The 24,124-nt window shown below is 42.9% G+C and overlaps 2 protein-coding genes and 1 long non-coding RNA gene across 6 annotated transcripts; 1 reads left to right on the top strand and 2 right to left on the bottom strand.

The window, feature by feature from the left end:
- Positions 1-781: 781 nt before the first annotated feature.
- On the bottom strand, positions 782-3,738 carry LOC113013140 (uncharacterized). The gene is made up of 3 exons (XR_003270794.1): positions 3,563-3,738; positions 1,797-1,863; positions 782-1,104 (listed from the first exon to the last, which is right to left on the bottom strand). It is a non-coding gene; the product is annotated as an uncharacterized LOC113013140 (long non-coding RNA).
- Positions 3,739-6,364: 2,626 nt separating this feature from the next.
- wdr6 (WD repeat domain 6) lies at positions 6,365-12,896 on the bottom strand. 3 transcript variants are annotated; one of them, XM_026153792.1, is made up of 7 exons: positions 12,833-12,896; positions 12,350-12,501; positions 11,951-12,085; positions 8,872-11,605; positions 8,582-8,659; positions 7,705-7,821; positions 6,365-7,476 (listed from the first exon to the last, which is right to left on the bottom strand). In XM_026153792.1, the coding sequence occupies exons 2-7, from the start codon at positions 12,417-12,419 to the stop codon at positions 6,516-6,518; spliced, it is 4,095 nt and encodes a 1,364-aa protein (XP_026009577.1). In that variant the 5' UTR covers positions 12,420-12,501; positions 12,833-12,896; the 3' UTR covers positions 6,365-6,515. The 3 variants fall into 3 exon arrangements, with proteins under 3 accessions (XP_026009577.1, XP_026009575.1, XP_026009576.1); XM_026153790.1 differs by having other exon boundaries at positions 12,773-12,889; XM_026153791.1 differs by lacking the exon at positions 12,833-12,896 and adding an exon at positions 12,573-12,762.
- Positions 12,897-13,271: 375 nt separating this feature from the next.
- Positions 13,272-20,667, top strand: fsbp (fibrinogen silencer binding protein). Of its 2 annotated transcripts, XM_026153800.1 has the most exons (5): positions 13,272-13,617; positions 17,891-17,934; positions 18,053-18,221; positions 19,587-19,631; positions 19,724-20,667. In XM_026153800.1, the coding sequence occupies exons 1-5, from the start codon at positions 13,413-13,415 to the stop codon at positions 20,083-20,085; spliced, it is 825 nt and encodes a 274-aa protein (XP_026009585.1). In that variant the 5' UTR covers positions 13,272-13,412; the 3' UTR covers positions 20,086-20,667. The 2 variants fall into 2 exon arrangements, with proteins under 2 accessions (XP_026009585.1, XP_026009586.1); XM_026153801.1 differs by lacking the exon at positions 19,587-19,631 and having other exon boundaries at positions 13,303-13,617.
- Positions 20,668-24,124: the final 3,457 nt, after the last annotated feature.

Here is a 24,124-nt window from a genome sequence, read left to right as displayed (position 1 = left end):
GCCTTCTCCAAGTCCACAAAACACATGTAGACTGGTTGGGCAAACTCCCATGCACCCTCAAGTATCCTGGAGAGGATAAAGAGCTGGTCCAGTGTTCCGCGACCAGGACGGAAACCGCATTGTTCCTCCTGTATCCGAGGTTCAACTAACGGACGAACTCTCCTTTCCAGCACCCTGGCATAGACTTTCCCAGGGAGGCTGAGGAGTGTGATCCCCCTGTAGTTGGAACACACCCTCCGGTCCCCTTTCTTAAAGATGGGGACCACCACCCCGGTCTGCCAGTCCACAGGTACTGCCCCTGATCTCCACGCAACATTGCAGAGGCGTGTCAACCAGGACAGCCCTACAACGTCCAGAGCCTTCAGGAACTCGGGGCGGACCTCATCAACACCAGGGGCTCTGCCACCAAGGAGTTGTTTAACTGCCTCAGTGACCTCGCCCCCGGAAATTGGCGGGTCATGAAAAACATTTTTTAAAATAATCTGTCTGCTGCCAACTTTTTCTTTGTATCGTAAAGCATAATTACAGTATATTAAAGTGTGTGAGTGATCTTATTTGAATTCTTTTTAAATTTTACAGGCTCCGTTAAATTAACTATCAGCTATTAGGTATCAATCACTACCAAGTGTTCCTGCAGGGACGTTATGTGTGTAGCTGGACTCATTAGACTTTAAGTAATATTGTCATCTGGTTTTGTTTGGTAATGGCTGTCCCTTTTTGTAGTCATACCTGCGCTGTTTTGCGTGACTGCCACAGGTGGAGATGGAATTTGAGAGTTAAAACTTGAGCCTGAACTGTCTTTGTCTTCTTCTTGTCTCCTGCCATGATATGGGGTAGCTGATGGTATTTGCTCGGGAACAGGAGAGGCTGGGGGTGGAGGTGGAGAGGGTCGTGGAGTAAGTATTTTGGGAATTGAGTCAAAGCAGGACTCAGATAGAGCCAGCCTTCCCCAAGGAGTCATGGTGGCGTCTGAGAGGAGGATGGAGGAGGGTCCTGGATGAGGGTGAGTGTCAGAGGAGAAAGAAGTCTTCTGCTGTCTGTTACGCTTTCTGCGACTGGACTGGTGGGGGTGCCAGAGACCTGGAGAGGAGGGGGTTGGCTTGGCTGTAAACAAAAGCAGTGGAGATGGTAAGAGAAACTTTTGCTTTGTCAATAAACTGTAATTGGAACTGATGCACTAACAAGAACTGATTTGATTTCCCTAATATAATTTTTCCATAACTTTCATTTTTTGATGAAGTCTATCCCCATGTTTATCGCTGACGTCGCCTTGATTTGTTGGAAAAAAGTATGGAAAGTCTAATCTTGAAAACGTATTTCTTAAATGCTGAAATCCTCATTGTCCAATACTGCGAGTATCATGACATAAAAATGGAAAGTGCTAACTAAAAAAGGTGAGCAAGTGAACATTTTCACAGTGCAGGTTAAAGAGTCCCAGTAGCAAAATCCTCATTCTATCAATCAATCTCTTTTTCTATAGCACATTGAAAAGGACAGTGTTCAACAAAGTGCATTTGTTGACCAGTGTCAGAATATTGTCATGTGGTGAGATAAAGACATGTCTATAAAGAGGTGACACAATTTGAGTTGGATTTATGCTACATGAAAACTTCTGCTTGTATGATTTCATAACTTGTATCATTTTGTTTGTGGAGACCTTGCACTGTCAAAAGGGCAACTCTGCCACAGAAATAACCACATTGCACAAAATAAAACACTCATTAATTATAATAGCTGTGAGTTAGATCACTTTATCTAACTCTTCAGTAATATAGTCCTTGAATCTCATTGATTACCTGTGGATTTAGTCCCAGATGAACCAATGAAAGGCAGGCGGTCAGGTAACATTACCAGTCCAGGAGCCTGAGAGCAAATATACATTTTCTTTAATCTTTGTAGCTGTAGCGATCACACTAAGTCTATCTGAAAGGCAGTCCACTTTTAGAGAAAGAAACAGTTGCTGGATGGAATTCCCTTCATACCATACTTTTGGATTTGGGTTAAGACAAAAGATAAACATTGTTAAGACTAATAGACATGTTGACACCAAAGCAAAGCTCTCCTCCCAGCCCTCATTTCTTTATATTTGTAAGTGAATTAAGAAGGATTTGCAGTGATTTGCTGAAATGTGCAAACATAAATGTAAATACACACTACAAGGCAAAAACAGTTTGTACAATTCGAATAAGGATGAAAGTCAATATTTTGTAAGACCACCTTTATTCTTCAGTACAGTCACTCTTAGGCTTTATTCTAATTTATTTAAGCAGTCTCCAGGTACACGTGGCCAGGCTTTTTTGAAGGACATTCAAAGCTCTTCTTTGGACGTTGGCTGCTTTTTGTTCCGTTCTCTGTCAAGATGATCCCACACTGCTTCAGTAATGTTGAAGTCTAACATGATGGAAGCTCTACCAGGTTTTACAGATGGCTGTAGAGACTCACTGTTGTTCATGTTAAAGATGATTTGAACCAAAACTTTAAAATTGAGATTCATTCCTAAGGCCTGTTGTGACTGATTTTAAGTCCAATTCTTGTGTAATTTGACATATATCAGCCTTTTCTCCCTGTTTCCCTTCTTATGAATGGCTTCTTGACAGCCACCCTTCACTGAGACCCTGCACTGGCCCTTCAGTGAACAGTGGATCAACTGAAGGGCATACTGTTTTTCTGTTGAAGCCCCCCCCCCTTAGGCCTGTCATTACTTCTGTCGCCCTTCACTTGTCCAATTCCTTTAAATGAAGGTAAAAGCACCGGATCACAAAAACAGTTTTCCTCAAGATGCTTAAAGAGCCCAGAGTATTTGAGAGAAAAGCCCAAGAATCAAATGACTCCCTAAAAGCAAGCACTTTGTAACTGTGAGAAGGAAAAACAGGCAAAGTTTAACGACATCTTGCAGTGATATATAAATAGGTGGGAAATAAAGAGAAGTGAGAAAAGAAGAAATGGTCAGTGCATCACATGAAGTGCTGTGCAAGTCCTGTAGCAATCTGAGCCTATAGGATCATAATTCAGGAGTGGTTCAGGGTCACCTGCCCTAACTATAAGCTCTTTTTTAGCTTATAGTTAGGGCAGGTGAGCTGTATATAAGCTGTAGTGTCTGGTTTAAGATTAAGGCAGACAGTTTAATTTATATCCAACACACACACACACACACACACACACACACACACACACACACACACACACACACACACACACACACACACACACACACACACACACACACACACACACACACAAACGTGTTATCTTTGACTAAAGAAATGTGAAAAATGATGTGCTTCTGTCACAGGCTGCTAGTAACAAAGTGCCTAAAGACAGAACAAATTTACAAGAATGGGTTGGCTGGCTTGGAAGGAAAAAATATAAAGTAATCATTACTTTTGCGTGGTACTGTACACTATAATGTTTATAGATAATATTTGAGTATTACCCATTAAAGTTGAGGAACAAAAAGGGAAAACAAATAAACAAACAAAACATCACAACAATACAAACAACAATAAGTAATGGATCAACATCAGAAACAGTGATGAAAAGCCAGGAGAGAGAGAGAGTGTACCTCTCTGATAGATGTAAAATGCTCCTCCTTCTGCAGATGCTGACACAGGGTCAGTGGGTCAGAAGACTCAGGGGCAATTTCCCAGCTCACACTTCCCCACACCAGTCTGTGAAGATCTCTGAAACTGGATTTTTATCAATTATTTCCACTCTCCTGCTTGAAAACCACAGGCGAAATTCTAGACAAACAAAAAGGTTTTCATAAAGTGTAAAATTTCTTAAAAGTTTAATAGTTGTTGTTTTTTTTTTACCCCTGTATTATCCTACAATCCTGCCTCTCTCGCTCCTCAAACAACAAAAACCAGCAGCAAGAAGCCCCCCACCACCTTCACCATGCAAGCACTCATGCGCTCACTCACCCTAGCCCCTCATCTTTTCTTCCTTCCTAACTGACAGTTGTGGTCACAAAGAGAGCTATGGGAAATGGTGCAAGAAGCTGTCTTCCCCGTTCTTTCAGGTCCCTCTTCTTCAACACCCTCCCTCTCTTTTACTCACCGTTTCCTCCTTCCTCTCTCTTCCTTCTTCTTTCATTATGAGTGGCAGGCAGTGAGATGGGAGGTCAGCAGAAAGCAATATGAGACAAGACTGAAATATTAAAATATTCATGGACACCTGCAGTCGGCCCCTCCATGTGCCCCAACCTGCACACAGCCGTCCAAGTGCGTACACATCCAGATATGTGCACACACTGGAATCTAATTTAGCTAATGTCAGTAATCCCAGCATTTAGACCATGTGTCAAGTAACCAGTAATCATCACAGAGTCCTATTTCCATTACTTCTGAGGACATTACATGGACTTGCCATAATTTATTGGAAGTCTAATAATAAACCAGGAATTCACCTTTAAATGTAGTAATCTAATACTAATATTCAGAGGACTTGTTTTTCACCCTCCCCCTGTCCCCACATGTGACTGACTTTATAATGTGCCCACAACATGAGGAATACAAGCAAACACACACACACACAGAGTGCAGGTGGGCACTTCATCTGTGTTCGTAGTTAAATTCCAAGCAGGTGACAGTGAATCAACACACATTGAGCACACACTCTTTTGTACTTTTTGACATTTAACATGCCTGAGGTGAATATTCTCTTTGGCATCTTCCACAGCTACATTTGCATGCCAGGGACACTCACACACACACACACACACACACACACACACACACACACACACACACACACACACACAGTCGCATATCAACGTGCCACTTAAGCATCTCATCTCAAAGCACTACATTTGCATTTTATAAACAAATACGCAAATATACACAGTATAGGCAGGAGTGGTTATATAAATCCTCGCTTTCAGCCAATAACACACAGCATACTGACACTATGAACTGACTCAAACTACAATTACTTTTTTAAACCCTCGTGGTTGCTGCGTGACAAAGTGGGAGCCTCTGCTGCAGATTAGTCAGGTCTCAGAGGAGATTCCTGAGACTTCTAATCTCAAATAATTTGTCCTGTGACAATTATTTTGACAGTTTGCATTTTTATGTCTAGCTTTAAGCTCATCACAATGTTAGACAGACACATTTTTGGAACATAAACCAATCTGAATTTAAGTACCTTGCTTGAGGACAAATCTTGGGAGTAGGTGAGGTGATAGCCTAGATTTACACTGCAAATTTCTGTTTTGAGGTTTTTACTGTGTGGAGAAATGAACTCCCAAGACTCTTCATCTAAAAACAAAAAGGCCTTTATTTCCTGGCTGGATGAGATGCACCATACTGTATTAAAAATAACTCCAGTCACTTCAGCCATCTTTGTGCAGCTTGGTACTATTCCCTAAAGTAGGCCACAGATGCCACAAACACATCAGAGATGGTTTTTAATGTTCTCTGTGCCGTGAATGCTTTCAGTGTTTTCTTAAAGGAAACACCAGGAAAAAAAATAGCTGCTCGCATCTACGAAATTAATAAATGGTTTGCTTTCTAAAGGATCTGAAATCAGTTAAGACAAATTAAAGAACATTTTTAATCCTTCATTTAATTACCGTACACTGGGAACATAGCTGGACTGGCCATCGGCGGTGGGCCAATGGTGATTTTTCGTTTTTATGGGGCGACGTTTTTTTTGTAACGGTATAAACAATGAAAGGTGGTGGATTGGCCAATTGGTCATGATCGACTCTGGGCAGGACCAATTACAGCTGATGAGGTCGAACTTTAAAGTTCCGTATTTAGATGTAAAGAAACGCGAATTGTCCCGAACTTCAGCAAAAATTAAAAAAAAAAAGAAGCAAAAAGACACAAAGCTGGAGTTAATCTGTGTCTTTACGCTGCAGCTGCCTCTTCTTCTCTCATTCTCTCTCCCTCCATCTCCTGTTGCTACTTCAATCATGAAACTGATCAATGATCAGCTGATCGGCTTTGCTGTCCTAAGTCCCGTCTCATTTGTTTATTGTGGCGCTAAACAACAGCAGCACGTTTAAGCTTGATAACATGTTGTTATAATTTATTTAATATTACTTTCTAGTATCAGCTGACGTTTGCTGGAGCCACAGCCGTAAAGGCGCTGGTCAACACAGTTTCCCTCTCACCAGATATCCCAACCGATATCTGGTGAGAGGGAAACATGAAGATGAAACCAGGAGATGTCCTTACTGAACCATCAGAGCTGAACAGGTGATGGAGAAACAGGTTTACCTTTTAGTTGACATGAATGATTGGAAGGGAAGTTATGAACTGTTTCTGAGAGACAAATAACACCAGCATCCTTTTCTACGTAGCTGACTGGGAATAAATGTTTTTATCATTTTCATGCAACAAAAAAATAAAGAAACAAAAACTAGAGAATAAATACTTTAAACAATTACCAGAGACATACATTTACATCAAAGTATACAGCTGCAATTAAGACAGGTAATTGAGAAATAATTTTAAAAAATATGTCCCTTTGTGAAGTTTTTACAAAAGTATCTTTAATCTTTTTATTCAGAATCATTTTTCTTGGAGAGTCACTTTAATTCGCTCGTCCAGCTTTCCCTTTTCTCCATTTTTCTCTGCATCCATCTCCGGATTCTTGACTCGTAGTAGCTGGAAGCCCTGACCGCAGACGAGCGCCCATCGCTCCCATCGCTCCCTCAAACCTGTCTCAGGCTTTACTGCACTCACAGGCTTACCTACGCAGTCATTCTCTGGTTGATTTCTTGGACTTGTGCCCGTCTCTTCTTTCTCACCAGTAGTCTTACTAACTGGGTCACCTGTCTCGCTCTCTACCTCAACAGGTTCTTTACTGCTTTTCTCATCAGCTGTTTCTTTATCCCTCTTGAGCCTCCCAGCATTCTCCTGCTCAGACTCAAATCCTATCTTCACTTTCTGATTTCCTTCCTCACTTTCCCAGACTGCGAGCCCTGCAGCATCAGCAACGTGGGAGCACATTGCCCCATAGTGGCTGATACTGTTACTGCAGACCTTCCAAAGGCAAACCCTCTGATCTGAGGAAGTGGAGACCAAGAGGTCTGGTCTCAGGACCTTCAGCGCTGTTAGAGGGGCAGCATGGGCCAGTGATATCTGGCACTGGGAGTGGAGATGAATCTGAAGCCTGTCTGGACACTGGAGCTGCTTTTGTAGGAGAGGCTGAGACTCAGAAATCTGAGAAAACCCTACTTGGCTCCCGATTTTCCCACCTTCTGAGTGCTGCACCCCGATTGTGGACACAGTCAGCTGTCCATCATCTCCTCCGCTAGCAACAGTTACCAGGCAACTACCCTGTTGTTGTCCCATTTTTTCTGCCCAAACAGCCAATGAGTTAATCCCACTCTGGTGGGCGGGAACATCGAGGCAGGGGACTGGTGATGTTGCAGCACAGCTCGAATTATCCGTTGATGAGGACAAAGAGTCGGTCAAATTCCACACTGCGATTTTCCCATCAGTCGCAGCGCTGAACAGCAGCTTATACCTGCAAGAGAGACACAGTTATAGATATAAAACTAAGTGTTAAAAAAAGAACTACTTTCTCCATGCTTTCCTAAATACTGTACATCTGTAGTATTAATACGCCAGCTGCTTTTAAAAAAATATATTTCACTTTAAGTCTAAAAAGATTAAACAGCAAAAGCAGTGGTCTGGTTCTGTAAAGCATGACATAACAACCCAGGAAAAAAAGATGAGCAATCACAGTCATAACCTGTTGCCTTTGTCATCCTCCAGGCTGCAGGTGGCGACACTGAGTACACAGCGTTGATGGTAGAATGTTTCCCACAGCAAATCGATTTGACCTTTCGCTTCATTGACAGAGAACAGTCTGGAAAAAACAGTAATGGATGTGAGGAAACAGTGAGAAGAGTATTAAGGGAGAACATTAGACACTATAGCAGCACACAGGGTTCATGTACATGATTACCAAAACAGTTCCTTTAATTTTCCACCCGACTTTTAATGACCATATTTTCTTTTAATTATCTGAATATACATGAAAAATAAGATTAAAAATCTATGCTAAAACTTACCACAGTATAACTTGACTAAATTCAATACCAGGCTATATGAGAATACAAAATAAACATGCGAGTAAGATGTTTACAGAATAATATGTTAAACTCCAAAAACTCCCATTGTTCAGCCCAAATAAACAAGTGTCAAGGAGGAAGAGATTTTGGACTATAACTAGGTAAAAATTCATAATGCTGGTTATTATACTGATGTTCTGACCACATAAGATCTTGCAGGATCAATGCATATTTCCTTACACATATGTTAACATCTGTGACTGCATGGTACACGTGTTGGCAAAATTGAGCAAAAATACTTGAAAATACAAAACTGATGATTGCAGTTCATTATTGCCACAATACACAATCGGACACACATAAATGAAATGTAAAGCCTTTGATTCTGTTACATTCATCATTATGGTTATTATAATCACCAGTACCATCACCCCAGTACTGAATATAATACTTTTTGAGAGCATCAACTCAATGCGAAGACACTCTGATTTTCTCTTTTCTGCAGCTTCAATGAAAATTCCAGCTGTGTGAACCCTTGCTGTGATGAATACCAACCTGACAGCCCCGTCACTGCAGGACAGAGCCACGAGGACACGGTTTACTTCTTCATCCACCACTGTCGCAGACATGTACCTGAAAACACACAGACGAGAGCTGTAATCAGAGGTGCATTTTTTAAAATGCAAAAAACAAAAACACTGAAGTTATATTCAGCTAAAAAAAACAACAACAAAAACAGCAGATTGTCTTTGAACACAGATTTTTTGTGAGGAAGAGAAAATATATGCAGAGAACAAATAACAGGAGGTCAGAGGCTATCTAAACACTAGCTTTAAAAAACTTGCCTCGTTTCCGGGTCCATTTTCACCATCTTGTGTCTGTTGCGCCTCCTCTCCCACTCTTTGTCCAAACGGTGACTGGCTACCTGGATCACCTGACAGGAAGGAGCCAGTCTCTGCCCGTCCCAAACAATTAACAGCCGGTAAACTTGGATTTGAGCCCGCCCACCGGCTGACACGAGCAGAGCAGAGAGAGGCTTTGACTGGCTTTCACTCCCCCCTTCTGGGCGAACAATCGCAGTCACCGTGCGGATGCTCGAGATGTGGTCGGTAATAACTGAAAGAACTTTAATATTGCCAGAAAAGGGATGTACCGCCAGGACACTCAGGCTAGTGTCCTCTCCACCTGTCACTACTAACTCCCAGTGGTTTGCCTGATTCCTGTTCCCAAAGTCTGTTATCCTCCCCAGCCTGCATACACACCCAATTCCTCTTCCATGGACTCCATCTTTCAGTCCTGTTCCTCCAGCCCTTCCTGTCTTTCCATCCCAACCCACTGCTTCTCCGGGGGGCTGTGAAGCCAGGACTGCCCCCTGCTTGATAAACACCAAAGCTCCATATCCGAGCCAAATTCCTTTGTGGGATGGCCACAGACTCCAAGAGCGGTGCCCCCCACCACAAGGCACTGCTAACAGTCTCTCCTGCCTCACTGGATCCCAAACAACAAAATGGACTGCATGAAAGCCGACAATTACAAATCTGGCTTCTCTGCCTTCCTTCTCTACTTCTCTGAAGCGCTCTTCTTCTGCCTCCTCCCCTTTAACCTCCACCTGTTCGGTCAATTGGTGTTCTTTGTTATACAGCTCTTCACATTCCTCGGTGACCTCTTCCTCCTCAACTTCTTTTTCAGGTTCGAGAATTAAAATCCTCTCCAGCCACTCCATTCCTTTGCAGGCACGCTGGACCCTGAGAACCTCCAGCTGAAGCCTTTCTTCATTCATTTCACTTGTTTCCGCAGCGTTATCTTCTCTACTTTCCTCAAGATTCTTTGGTGACGATGGACGCACACTGAAAACTCTAACACAGCCGTCCCTGCCAGTGCTATAGAACAAGCCTTGGTACTCATACACTGAGGTTACACCTTGTTTCCCGTGCACCCCAAACAGACAGCTCAGAGGATGCAGCAAAAGGTCATGCACCTCTTTGCTTCCTTCATTCTCCATCTTGCCTTTCCCCTCTCCCTCAGGCCCACCTTCCTCATCGTCACCTTGTTTACCATCTGTCAGTAATTCTTCATTTGTTTCCTCACCATCTCCTTTTCTTTGCTTTGAGTTTTCTCTTTCCTGAAACAGAAGCAGGGATCCTCTCCTGTCTCCACACACCCAAAGCACCTCCCTTGACCTGCGCTGGAGGCGCACTGCAGCTGTAAGCCAGCGCTTAGCGCAAGAGGGGAGGAGGAAAGAAGGTAGAGCAGTGATGCTGAGAGCTAAAGAACAGGTTTCATTGAATTTTGTCTCTACACACCAGCGATAGACACGCCCTTCAGCACCTGAAGCTAACAAATACGCACGCTCTTTTTCCTTCTGCCAAATAAGACTATGGATCTTCCCTGATCCACATGTAAGCAGAATTCCAGACTGAGGATGAGACATGGGAAAGATCTGTAAGCACCCACTGAGGTTTCCCACAGCACACAAATCAACTTTGGTTGTCGACTCCTTCACAGTGATAGTTATCGTTTCCATCACACAGTAGGACTGAAACTCTGGAGTCCCATTCCACACTACTTCCCACTTCCCAACACTATATTGGTAAACTATTCCTTTGTCAGTGCAAACTACAGGCTTACACTGACTCCAGCTTGTACTACCATCCTCTTCTCCTGCTAAGCAAACAACTTTAGGCAGGCCTTGACCAGGAAATTTCAGGTCGGTCAGTTTCTCTGTCACTGTCTCCTCCTCTAGACACTCCTTCTTCTCATTGCCCTCCACTCTCCACAACCTTACCCCTCCATCCGCCCCTCCTGTAGCCACCCAGCTCGCATCCTTTCCCTCACTGACTGCCAGTGCACGAACACCCCCTGCTCGGTGTCCCTTCAACGTGCGAACCACCTTCCCGCTTCCAGCCCAGTCCCAGACTAAACAGGTGCCATCTTCCCCAGCGCTGAAGATATTCCCTAATGAGAGACGGACTGAGAACACCCTGGCCTGATGTCCATATAGGATCCTTAAACAAACTGGGTTCAAGTCCCCACATTTACCTTCAGGCCCACCTAAAGTGCCAACACCCCACACCCGTACACTGCGGTCATCAGAGGCTGAAGCTAAATATCCTTTCTCCTGGAGGTAAGAGATACTGAAGATGACCCCAGTGTGGCCCAGTAGACGCCTTTCAATTGGAGCTTTGTTTTCAGGATTGCCACTTTTGTCTCCTGGTTTCCAGAGAACCAGCTGATTGAACACAGTCCCTCCAACTATGACAGTATCCACCCAGGATTCATGAACCAGAAGGAGAGCAGAGTACAGCAAACACCCCTCCAGACAGGAACGCTGCACCACGGCATTTCCTTTTGTGACATCCAAGAGAAGAGCACTATTATGAGCAAGAGCCACACACAGCAGTGGCTGTTTGCCTCCAGAGAGCCAGCGGACATCCAGAGCCCAGTCCTGTAGCTCCATGAGGGGACCCAGGACCTCCAGGCGAAGATGCTCCCCATCCTCCACACGGAACCTTACAAGCCTCACAGCTTTGCCTCCAAATACTGCAAGGTCGCAGACATTTGGCTCTGTAGTGCTCAGTGCTGGTGAATAAGAGCAAAAAAATGTATGTATATTAAAATTTAAAAAAATTAGAGCAAAAATAGCTGGAGGCTTTACGTGAATAAAGACTTTTAATACGCAATAAATAATTGTCTAATAAAGATAATATGTATACTGTATATCCTCAATTTAATCTAACACCTGCAAGCATACCTTTAACTGCTTATACTTTAACTTTTATCATAGCTGAGAACCCATTCTTGGTTCCAGACTTGCCTTTCTTTCACTTTCGTATTGCTCTGTAAATAATTTTCTCGACATATTAACATATAGTAAAAACAATCAAACAAAACAAGAAACAGCTCATACTAACAGCTTATACTAACCGGCACTCCGTGGTGGCTCAGCTTCCCACCTTCTAGGTCTTATTCCATGAATCCGGTAATGATGGAGAATGCTCAATGAGGCACAGGCTTTAGGGCGAGGCTTGAGTCTGTACACCGACAAGACCGGACCCTCACCTGCCATGAAAGAAAAGTTGTGTGTGTTTGTATTGTGCAATAATGTACAAAATTTGGAACTCTAAAGTTCAAGCTAACCATTACAGCAACCAGAGTTACAAAGAGAATGTGGCACAGATACAAAATGAAGAAGTTCTGAATAAGTTAAAGTTTAACAATAAAGAACTTGTAACAAAAATGCAGTTAATATAGGAGCACTGTGGAAAAACACAGCAGAGCATCACAAGAATAACTACTTGCTTATCTTATATGTTGAACACTAACCTTTAATTAGAAACGCATCCTGAAGGAACTCTAAAGCTGTAACTGGAGCAACCAGGGCCACCGTCTCCATCACTTAAAGATTAACTGCGGTCAACAAAGGCACATGACGGGGATACGGTGCAATACAGACAGATGACCCGCTTTGGCGACCCCTAAAGAGAGCAGCCGAAAAATTAAGACCATTATGAAGGGAAGATATGCAGTTTTAACTTACAAATCGTACTTGTAAAGCATGCCGAGACTCCGGGTAGTGCAGTCTGCTGTTGTATTTACTAAAGTCTAATGCTGAGTGAAGATTACCCTTATGATTAGCAAAACAAGCTAACAGGAGGAGTTCTTCTTGTCTTATTTGGAAAGGAATAAGATATCGAACGGCAGAAAACTTTAACAGGTAAACAATAATATCTCGACGTGCCTACTTACACACGCTCCCAATGCAGGAAACTGTTCAGAAACGTTATAAGATCATTATTAGTCTGGTACCCATGTGTTTCTGTACAGTCGTTCTTGCCGGGTTTCAACCAATCAAGCTGGACTACCGGCTTTCTCAACGCTGATTGGCTAGTAGGAGTTTAATCGTATTTTTATTGGTGAACTCTGTGCACGTGAGGGACAGCCTTCTATGTTATGCTGCGTTTAAGGATGTTCGATAAAACTCAGTCAGTAGCCTCAGTCGCAGGCATTGATTTTAAAATACCAGGATACCTACTAAGAAGTTTCAAAGCGCTTTTACACCCACTTCTTTATACAAAAAGCCGTTATTATCATTTTAATTCCACAGCTGCACCTGTAGTGATGAAATTCAGGCACTCTGATTCTACTGCGTTGCCTACTTCGGTGGGATTTGGGGTACATAACTGGAAAGTCATGTTAATTATCTCAGCGTTTAAATTATAACGTTTTCACGATATTTTGTAACCTAATGCCAAAAGATACATGCGCAACAGCGTAAACGTGTCTTCAAATCCTCGCAGAACACGTGAACGCATCACGAGGCAGTACATAAGGTAAGAGGTTGCTCCAGGCTGGGAGGTAGCGGTCCAGCTAACTTTTAGAGCTAGCTATGCCTGGCAAATGTAAATTCCAAGATTCCTGGCTCGCAAAGGATGTTTACAAGGACTGGCTGGTTAAGGACGTCCAGGACATTCATTTTGCCCGATGCAGGGCCTGTTGCAAATCAATCAAACTTCAGACGATGGGCGAGGCTGCCCTTACCAGCCACGCAGGGGGAGCTGGCCACAAAGCAGCGGTCCGCAAGCTGCTGGAAGGTGGGTCACTTCCAGTTTTTCAGACTGGAGAACATCTTGAAAGGAATGACAGAAATCTGATAAGAGAATTCACGAGATCTTGGTGTGATAACTGCTTCATCGCTGTTTGTTAAGATGGTTTAATCGTGATGTGGTGTTATCGTTGGTGTGTGTGCGTGTGGCTACACTCCAGTCTAGACAGGAGTGTAAAAACATCTGTCCCAGGACGAGTGGTCATCAGGACATTACCGAGCACAGCTGTACAGTTTATGCAATTTCAGAGTTGATTTATATGGTGTCTGTTATGTCTTTGATTTAAGGTTTCTATATCCCGTGTCATTATAGCCTAAAAACAACAGCAAGGAGCAGCAGCCAGCATTCAGAGTCCGCTGAAGTAATAAGACTTCCTCCTGGGATAGCAACTATGTTTCCATTATTATTAAATTATGGCTCATTAAATACATTTTTAACATACAATGAATATAAGGTGCATTAGTTTGGTCTACTGCGTAGTTCAAGGGGTTAAGCAATGGATTTAATTAGGGTAATTCATTAAGACTGTAATGATGTTTGTTTGTTTGTTTAACAGAAAGTTGGAACACCCAATATCTCATTCATTCGTTTACTGACCCTGTAAAACAAATCCGGGTAACTTAAAGGTTTGTTTGTTTTTCCGGGTTTTTCTCTTTCTTTTAAAGCTCTTTAGCATTATATAATTTTTTTTATTAAATGAAAAATAATAATTATTGTTGTTGTTATGTCTTTGATGTAATTAAATAACCTGGGAGCACAGGCATGAAAAGTGTGTTTAATAGTGAGAAGTGGGAATCATCAGACACACCACGATATAATATTATTGGGATTTTTCACATTTTCTAATATGATATTAGCCTTCATGTTCTATAGGAATGTAACTAAAGTACAACCAGCTAGCAGCCTGTTGATTCAAGTCCCCTCAAGTCATGCTCACTGACACAGACTCGTTCAGACTGATGGTCACATGTTGGTGATCTGTCCGCCTTCATAAATTAGACAAGTTATTTTGCAAACCTTCAGATTTGACAGTCAGTCTGAGAATGATTGCAGTTGGTCTAAGTCAGACTGCGACTTATTGCGGAAAGGATGCCTCCTGTTATTTGAATCAGAATCAGAATCAGAATCAGAAACTTTATTGTCATTGTCATGAGAACAACGAAATTAAGAATGGTCCCCGATCATTGCATCATCCCTAGCAATATCAAAATATAAATAAAACAATAAAATTCAATAAATAAAATAGATAGAATACTTAAAATACTAATAAGATATAACAGTAAAACATTCACATACATTCCCACACACATGCTTCAGACCGTGCATAGATTAACACAAGAGTGGCGTGATGGACATTTTTTTGTAGTATTCAGATGTGTTATTGCAGTTGGATAACAGCTGTGTTTGAGTCTATTAGTCCTTGCTCTGATTGCCCTGTACCGTCTGCCTGAGGGCAACAGTTCGAACAGGGAGTGGCCAGGATGTGAGGTGTCTTTTATGATGTTTTGGGCCTTTTTAAAACAGTGGGCGTTGTGTGGAACATCCAGTGTGGGGAGAGGGCAGCCAGTGATCTTTTGGGCGGTGTTAATGATCCCTTGGAGTGCTTTCCTCTGAGCCCCTGTGCAGCTAGTGTACCAGATGCATATGCAGTAAGTTAGAACACTCTCAATGGTGGCTCTGTAGAAGGACACCAGCAGTCTCTGTGTGATGTTATTCCTCCTGAGAATTCTCAGGAAGTACACTCTCTGTTGGGCCTTTTTCAGCAGCTCGGAGGTGTTCACACTCCAGGAAAGGTTCTCCTCTATATTGACTCCCAGGAAGCGGAAGCTTGCCACCCTTTCTACACAGTCCCCATTTATGAATAGTGGTTGGATCTCTGCCTTTTTCCTTCTGAAGTCTATTATGAGTTCTTTGGTTTTTGAAGTGTTGAGGAGGAGGTTATTGGCCTTACACCATGACGTCAGCTGCTCCACCTCGTCTCTGTACGTAGACTCGTCTCCCTTGGAAATGAGCCCCGCCACTGTGGTGTCATCTGCAAATTTCACAAAGATGTTGCTGTGGTGGCGAGGAGTGCAGTCGTGTGTGTAGAGAGAGTAGAGCAGTGGACTGAGCACACAGCCCTGGGGTGAGCCAGTGCTGAGACTCAGGGCTGAGGATGTGTGATGGCCAACTCTGACTCTCTGTCTACGGCCCGAGAGGAAGCTATTGATCCACATGCAGGTGCTGTATGGAAGCCCCAGGTCTTGTAGCTTGGCCACCAGTTTGTGTGGAAGGATGGTGTTAAAAGCTGAGCAGTAATCCACGAAGAGCATCCGCACATAGCTACCATGCTCTTCCAGGTGAGTTAATGCAGCATGGAGTGCTGTGGCTACAGCGTCTTCCGTGGATCGGTTTGCTCTGTAGGCAAACTGGTGTGGATCCAGGCTGCAGGGCAGGGCTGCTGTGATGTGTCTGCGGACCAGCTTCTCAAAGCATTTCATTACCACTGGGGTGAGTGCCACCGGTCTGTAGTCATTCAGGCCGGTGATGTGGGGCTTCTTAGGCAAGGGGACTATGGTGGAGGACTTCAGGCAGAGTGGGACAGTCGCCTGTGCGAGGGATTTGTTGAAAATCCTGGTGAAGATCCCAGCCAGCTGTCCTGCACAATCCCTCAATATTCGACCTGGCACACCATCAGGACCCGCCGCCTTCCTCGGGTTAACAGCCTGCAGCATGCGCCTCACCTCGTGCTCTTCCAGGGTGAGGGTGGTGCTGCTATGGGTGGCGTGTTGCTGCTGTGGCTCCAATACCTCCGGTACCCTGGTCTCAAAGCGGGCAAAGAAGATATTCAGCTCCTCTGCCAGCTCCAGGTCACCGTCCGCAGCTCCGAGATTGATCTTATAGTTGGTTAGGTGCTGGATGCCTTGCCACACCTGCCGGCTGGTATTACTCTTCAAATGGTCCTCGATCCTCCTCCTATAGTCCCCCTTTGCCTCTCTGATGCCTCTCTTCAGGTTGGATCGGGCTGTGGTGTAGTAATCCCTGTTGCCAGACCTGAACGCAATGTTCCTCTCCTTCAGCAGCTGCCTGACCTCCCGGGTCATCCAGGGCTTTTGGTTGGGATAAGCCCGGATCCGTTTGACTGCTGTAACAGTGTCTATGCAGTGTTTTATATAGCAGAGGACACCGTCTGTGAACATTTCCAAGTCCTGATGTTCAAAGATATCCCAGTTAGTCCTGTCAAAACAGTCCTGCAGCTGCTGAGAGGCACCCTCTGGCCATATGGTAATATTCTTTGTGATGGTATTCTTTGACCTGTGAAAAGTAATTTTTTTGTGTGTGGATGTAAGAAGGTTGTTGTTCTATTTTTACTCATGTGACTGAGCCATGAGCTTGCTTTGTATTAGGAGATAACTTTGTCAAGAAAAGTGTGTTTGATGGTTTTTGGGTCAGAGTTTATTTCGTGTAAGTTTGCTCTGCTAACGTTGTCTCTGGATGGTGATATATGAAATCAGCCCTCTCATTCGTAGTATTCCCAGAGTACAGCTCTCTGTCTCAGCTGCTTGTACTCTGGTCCTAAAGAACAGGAAGGTTGTTGAGCACTGATATATTAATAAGATGTGAATTCCTCTCTGTGTAGACTGCAGCACATATATGGTTTTCAGTGATTTGTCACAGTTAATTACTGCTTTATACGAAGTACATTGCATGTAACTGCAACATTATTTGCAGTTGAAAAACGGTGATAAATCACAATATATGTTATTGCAATACTCAGAATAATGAGTAAAATGTTAAAAATCACAAAAATATCAAGTCACAAGTGAAGTATTGTAATAATATTGTTTCACTCTGTTTACAGAGCGATTAAAAGGACTGTGCTCATTTTATGACTGTCCCCCTTTTGCACGATACTGCTCATCTACACCAAGAAATGTTCAGTTTACCCAGCAGTTACTTAAAGTGTCTTATAGTATAATGAAGTCCTGAGAGTTTGTTAAACGTTTTACGCTTTTCACTTCATTCCATTTAGTAAACCTGCCACCAGGTTACTGACAGCACTTACTTTGTGGACTTTTTTACTTTCTAGGTTTGCTTTGCAGAAGCTCCGATATCATTTCTGCTTTTTTTGATGGCCATCATGATTAAGGTGCTTTATGGTGATGTTGTGCTTGTGTCCACCAGAGGGAGGCGCTCTTTGTTCATTTTTCTGATAGACATATACTTGCAGTCCCTCCCTGGTTGTCTCCTTATCCTTTTTTTTTTTCTTCCTTATTATCAGGCTGTTTGATGGTGACAGGACAGGTGAATGGCAGCGTGAATCAGGTAATTACTTTTAAAGTTTTGGTTTCATTTTATTTAAGAGGTAAACCTGGAGCTGCTCATGACACCTTAGGTTCAGACATTAATCCCAGAAACACCAAATGGCTCGCCTCCTTCTTAGGCAGAGGACAGCAAGGAGCAAGTGGCCATCTGCCTCCAGCGTGACGCCTTGGACAGAATAACAGGCAACGACTGGTCAGATCTGCACCACAGCCCCTCTACAAACTCCACCTCCCACAATGCAGAGCTACAGGATGTGGCATTCCCTGCTGCCTACTTTACAGCACCAGGTACCAACAAATAACACCCTGCAAGCTGCTTGAGCATGTGTTGCTTGGAAACCCTTGCGCAGGGAACTTTCTGTGGGCAAATAGTGGGATATTCTACTATTAACTTGATTAATACTCCACTCTTAATTAAGAAACAATAACCTTGAGCTGAAGGAGATAATTGGCTCAGTTAACATTACTAAGGGTGAGGAGGAAAGGGCGTAATTATACACAGACTTCAATAAGTTATAGCTGTTTTGCTGCAGAGATGGCTTTAGTGTTGAATGCTTATTAGAAGATTGTGAATGGGAAGAAGCAGCCCATGTGACCAACCTAAATAAATTACTGTCATTAAGAAGATTGATAGCCCAATTAATAGCAGGGGGTATGCTGTTTGGAGTGCCCGTGTACCATGGTGTTACACGCTCACTGTGCATCATAAATATGAGACTAAATAGCTGTTTAGTTCATTCCTCTGCTTTTCCTCTAATTTATCTCCGAGGCTCCCCTTTTGTGGCTGAAATTGAATGTTTTGACAACTTGCAGTACTGTGCAAAAATCTTGAGCCACTCGTCATATATTACTTAAATGTAATATATGAGGCAAAAAGTAAAGTATATACAGTTCTGACGAGCTTGAAAGTCATTGTTTGGTGTGACCAAACACAGCCTGAACTCTCATAGGCGAGCTAGTCTTCAGAAATCTTTCTTCAGGTTACGTTTTTCTATCCAGGGATGTTTTTACTGTTTGTGTGTGTTTCATGCTGACAGTCTTTCCTGATGGTATCACATGTAGTACAGTACTTTTTAGCATTGAAAAAGAGCATTTAGCAGAAGAAGCATTCAGGTCAGTAAATTAGAATTTTTCTTTGCAGAGTTCTAAATAGATTTTCCATCGATGATACAGTTATGAATTGACCCAGACACTGTATGACAACCTCACACATGGATATATAAATCATCAGCTTACACCTGTGGCTGTACTGCAAAAGCATGTTCAAGTTTGTTTTCATTAACCCACTTTATTAAGAAACTTTTCTAAGTAATTCATAGCATTTCACATCTAATCCCTGTGACACATATTATATCTAACACAAACTATAACCTGCTGTATTTATTTAGTTTGCTTTGTTTACCTGTGACAAGGTATACCTTTGGTGAGCCAACTCGGGCTTTTTGAGTCTAACAGTTAGCACAGCTGTGCCTGCATCAGATCGCACAGTGGCTCACAAGAAGGAAAAACTATTATCCTAAATAAATCTGAGGATTTTCAAAATATAGTCCAGGTTAAAACTGTAAGACGATAGGTTTATCAGCTTTGCTCTGGCATTAAGGCGCAGGTAGATCTGACTGGGATTAAATTGTGTTTTGTTTTTTTAAATTTCAGCCTTATTCTCTAAACTGCAGCTCCTGGTGTTAAACAGCCTTGAAAGTAAGAAAAGTGAATCTAAAGTTGCCTTGCAAACCTCAGATCGTGCTTTTTAGTACAAACCACAGTGAAGCTTTTGAACTTTGACCTCTCAGGCACCTCCAGGCTCAGCAGCCAGCATCTCCAACCATCAGGCGGCAAGACGGAAGACGCCGGGCGCCGCCCAGCTCAGCACGACTCCGTAGACCTGTCCAGACTGGAGCACCAGCAGAGATCGGACGCTCTGGAGCAGCAGCAGCAGATGAAGATCCTGGAGTGGGAGAATAGGATGAAGGTGCTGGCGTGGGAGCAGGAGCTGGTGAGGGAGAAGAGGAGAGCAGCCCGGCAGAAGGAGAAAGCCTTCAGGATGAAGAAGGCCTACTACAAGGCCAAGCTAAAGAGGATGGGCGAGGACGTGCCGCCATCTTCCTCCAGTAGTGGCGACGAAGCGGAGAAAACGTCTGACCCGACTGGCTGATACGCTCAAATGTTTCTATTTTTCGGAGTGTCATTCTTGTATTGTTTTGTGTATACGCCATGACACTACTTTTTGTTTTTTGTTACACATTGCTGCTGAAGAGTTTCACATTGAGCAACAATTGTTGTAATCACGGCAGCCAATCCCTCTGCAATGTGAGTTCCATCTTAATAGAGAAACATTTTAAGCAGTTTTTGAACTAATCTTTAAAAACGACACAACAGTACGGAGAACTGTAAGTCACTTTATACTCCTTGTTGAAATGGTTTGTAATGACAACCCTGTTTTATGTGTCATCTATCACAATCTAGCCCCGGATTGAAAAAATCAATTTTCATTGATCGTCTTAATGGTGTATTTTTTATTTTAATTTTTTTAAAGGTCAAAGTTCGTTCGAGGTTATTTTAAAAGAAGAATGTACGCAGGTGACACGCACATGGGACGAAATGACATTCCTAAAAGGACAATCTTTTAACAGACTTTTTTAGTGCATGCTTTAACTTTGTTTTTGATATGTAAGTAAACAAATGTGTAAGTGAATAAATAAGTGGGAGAAACAGGTACCACACTGACGTATGTGCACACCTGTGATTGTTGTGCGTCTTCTTCTGAAAATGAGAGGTCTGTAATATTGAGTTGTAAGGCAGCATATAGAGGAAAGTATTGGGTCACACCACTTACCTACAAATACACTGGAGTACATGGACAGAAGGTCAGGTTGCCTTGTGTCCACATTCTTTTGGCCATTTTTAAAGTTCTCTGCTGGGACTGTGGTGGTAGGAGGGGTTCCACCACCACAGTGCTGTTTAAAAAAGAAAACTCTTTAAGAGTATCTTCAGCAAAATAATTAGGCGCACTCAGCGATCGTCAAAAACACCAAAAGAGGCCATTATCTTTTTGATGAATGCTGTTAAGGCCCCCGGTACAGTTCAAACACTTAGAGAATAGATGAAAAATGCAACGCTTTGAAAAATGGCTGCTCTCCCTCTGCTTTATGCCAGCTGACACTCAGGAGAGAGTGGTATTGATCTTCACAGCCAACTTTTGGCAGGAAGCATATTTCCCAAAAATGTCCATTTCCCCCCCTTCGGATCCCAACGTTTTAGATCAAATATTTTTAGCTTTACTACTGCACATCAGTGCCTAATGAACCTGGCTGTGACCAAGCGGTAACATTAATAATCTAATAAGAGCACTGATGAGTTTTTGCTTCAGCCCTGCGTAGGTTAAAATCTTAAGATGCATGTATGCGCCGCTGATCCCCGCCGTCTCTTGAGCTGAACGTCTCCGCCCTCCTCCGATGTCTCTGAATGTGACAGAATACTTTGAGAGTCAACGCAAGTCAGGGAGAGGAGCCTTCTAGAGAAAAACGTGTCACCCTGTCACAGGATCTTTCCTCCGCTCACTTTTTCTACACCTGAAAATGTCTGTTGGCATGAATATGAAACAGCAAAGCTCTTTGTGTCTCCCAGACAAGAATAATCAGAAAGAACACAGAGCCTTGTAGGAATAAGTCATTTTTTTTCTTTTTTAATGTCCAACATTTCTCTTGTTTCCGCGGTAACAGGGGGACAGCTGTTTCCATCCAGACGGCAAGATAGAAGGCATCCAATAATGAACACACAAGCTAACAAATACAACCTCCCATCATCTCTCCACCTCTCTCTGTTCCTCTCCTTTTGTCTCTAATCATCTTTTGTTGTTGTTGGTGGTTTTTGCTTGTTTGTTTGTCTGCCCTCGCTTCTGTGGCTCGGATTGGTCCGAACTACTGTTAAACCTGTAGTCAATTAATTGGATAGATTACCAGTTAAGATTAGACAACAGATCCAGTTTGAATACTGACTAAACTCTTCAGATTTGAATTCCAGGTGTAAGTTCGGATTCTTTTCTTGCCTTTCATCTGTGGATTTGTAGCCGTGAGAGTCAGATGACAGGAAATGTTACATATGACAACAAGAACATTTGCACACACACGCGCACACACACACGCTTCCTCAACATCCTCTCATTCAGATGGCGAAAATAAGAAACCAATACAGTGTCAATAAATTATCAATAAATAAAGTAAATCTCATGTCTTTCAAAGTTGAAGGTCAGCTGAAGAAAAATATAGATGGAGAAGAAAATAGGATTTGTCAGGCTAACAGACCGGTGGGTGGTGTTGCGCTGCACTCGGGACTTTTTTGGCAATAATACTGTCGCAAATAGGTTGTGCTTGTCACATCTCAGGGACACGGGACCGGCAGAGCAGCGGTCAGAGCAGGCGGATATGCACTTATTTGTAAGGTGTGTGTTTATTTCCACTTCGAGCGTTTCCATCCACGTGTCTTTTTTTCTCTCTGTCTCCCTGTGATGAGTAACATCCACGCCTTCCTCCCTGCGGCTACATTTCTGCAGTCATGTTTCCTGACCCAATTTGTTCTTCTTGCAACCTTGCCTGATTTGGTATCTTTTTTAAAAAAAAAAATCTTTCCCGTTATGCCTTATTTTTTTTTTATTACTTTTTGCATTGGCTTTTGGCTGTTTTCTGCTCAAAGACACAGACAACACATGTTGGCAACACAGAACTCCCATTTTCCTTCAGTTTTTACAACCCGCTGTAGTTTCCTATAGAAAAAAGCCTCCCTGTCCCCGTCTCCACTCCTGAAAACGCCCATGTGTTGTTACCTTAAAGGCTGAACTCTGGGCTTCCTCCGACAGCTGCGAGAAAGGTGCAGCTGCTGATGGAAAGACCTGCATCTCGAAACCACTTAGAGGCTTTTAGCGCTGACACAGCTGACATCTCCTCTCCCCTCTGCAATCTGCCGCAGAAGCTTTGACGGATCTTGAAAGATAACTCATTTTTTGTGAAACCATCTAAATGAGAATCTGAATAAATAAAAATCAGTTTTCGTGTTTTTTTTTTTTTGTGGGCTCGTGTTCGATTGTTTCTGAAGCATGAGCTTCTTTTCTGTTGAATTTCTCAAATATAAAGGAGCAATTTAAATATTCAGGTTGGCACCATGCTGTGAACATACCACAGTGCTGCTTTCATGTCTTCACACAAATATCTGAGTGTGTTACGATGACTCTTATCCGCTCCCTTCCCACATGAAAATCCGCTTGCTTATGTACTACGCGGGTAAAATAAAATGGCAAACAGTTATGCGGGTTATGTAGTAGCGCTGATCACGGCCTCATGAAGAGAAACAGCTTTTAATTTGAGACTTCTTACTGAAAAAGATCATGATTTAACAAAACCGAGCTACAACGCGCCCTGCACGAGTCATTTCCATCAGAGGAAATAGAAGAATATCAGGGTTTCATACAGATTTTAAGTCCCTTTGGTTTAGTTTTGCGGAGAAGCTTTTACGAATGGTCTTGAGGTTCGGCTGCTCCTGTGTCGTCCCTCGAGGCAGGCATCAAAGTGCACAAAACTTTGAGGGGATTTAAATGGTTGTTACGCGATACATCCTCATCCAGAGAGGCAGACAGAGATATCAACCTTCACCCACCAGGTCTCCAGAACGCTACAGATATGGTCTTGTAATATCAGCCGTCTGATATGGTCTGGTTCAGATAGCACCAGGCATGAAGATACACAGATAGATGACAAGGTCACATTCATATACAGCACAGAGCTGATGCATTGACGCTTGTGACTGAGCTTTTTAACTGCTGAGCCGCCAACTTTAAACCTTCAGGCTTTTTCTCTGCACAATCATCTCGCTCCATCAAATCTCTTAAAATAACTCCTCCTTCTATTTACAATCACTTCCTCCTCCTGCTTCGATATTTTCCCTCCAACCACTTCTCGCGGTTTCGATAATCTCATTCGATTCTATTGCCAGACCCCTGTCGCTATACATAAAGTTGATGCGTGTGAGGAAATGTTTCTAGGGAAAACCTTTTTTAGGGAGAAATTTGGGGAGTTTTTTTTTCTTTTTGTGGGGAGGGGGATCCCCCCCCTCAGCAACGACCAAGACTGCACTCACACCAACCTCACTCACAACCTCACATGAGCACAGTCATTAAAAAAAAAAAAAGAAACATCACAAGA

Source organism: Astatotilapia calliptera, chromosome 20 (genome assembly GCF_900246225.1).
Source record: "Astatotilapia calliptera chromosome 20, fAstCal1.2, whole genome shotgun sequence".
Classification (NCBI taxonomy): Eukaryota; Metazoa; Chordata; class Actinopteri; order Cichliformes; family Cichlidae; genus Astatotilapia; species Astatotilapia calliptera.
Note: the sequence above shows the minus strand (reverse complement) of the source record. Positions and strands in the feature narration are given on the sequence as shown.

Bases quoted from the DNA above. Each gene is read 5' to 3' on its own strand.
- wdr6 (XM_026153792.1), bottom strand. From the start codon at position 12,419: ATGGAGACGGTGGCCCTGGTTGCTCCAGTTACAGCTTTAGAGTTCCTT. The intron at 8,660-8,871 runs GCAAGTTTTTTA...GTGTGTTTTCAG, and splicing joins AAAATGGACCCGGAAACGAG to GTACATGTCTGCGACAGTGG. The intron at 7,822-8,581 runs GTTGGTATTCAT...TGTTTTTTCCAG, and splicing joins TGCAGTGACGGGGCTGTCAG to ACTGTTCTCTGTCAATGAAG.
- fsbp (XM_026153800.1), top strand. From the start codon at position 13,413: ATGCCTGGCAAATGTAAATTCCAAGATTCCTGGCTCGCAAAGGATGTT. The intron at 18,222-19,586 runs GTACCAACAAAT...TTTAAATTTCAG, and splicing joins TGCCTACTTTACAGCACCAG to CCTTATTCTCTAAACTGCAG. The intron at 19,632-19,723 runs GTAAGAAAAGTG...TTGACCTCTCAG, and splicing joins GGTGTTAAACAGCCTTGAAA to GCACCTCCAGGCTCAGCAGC.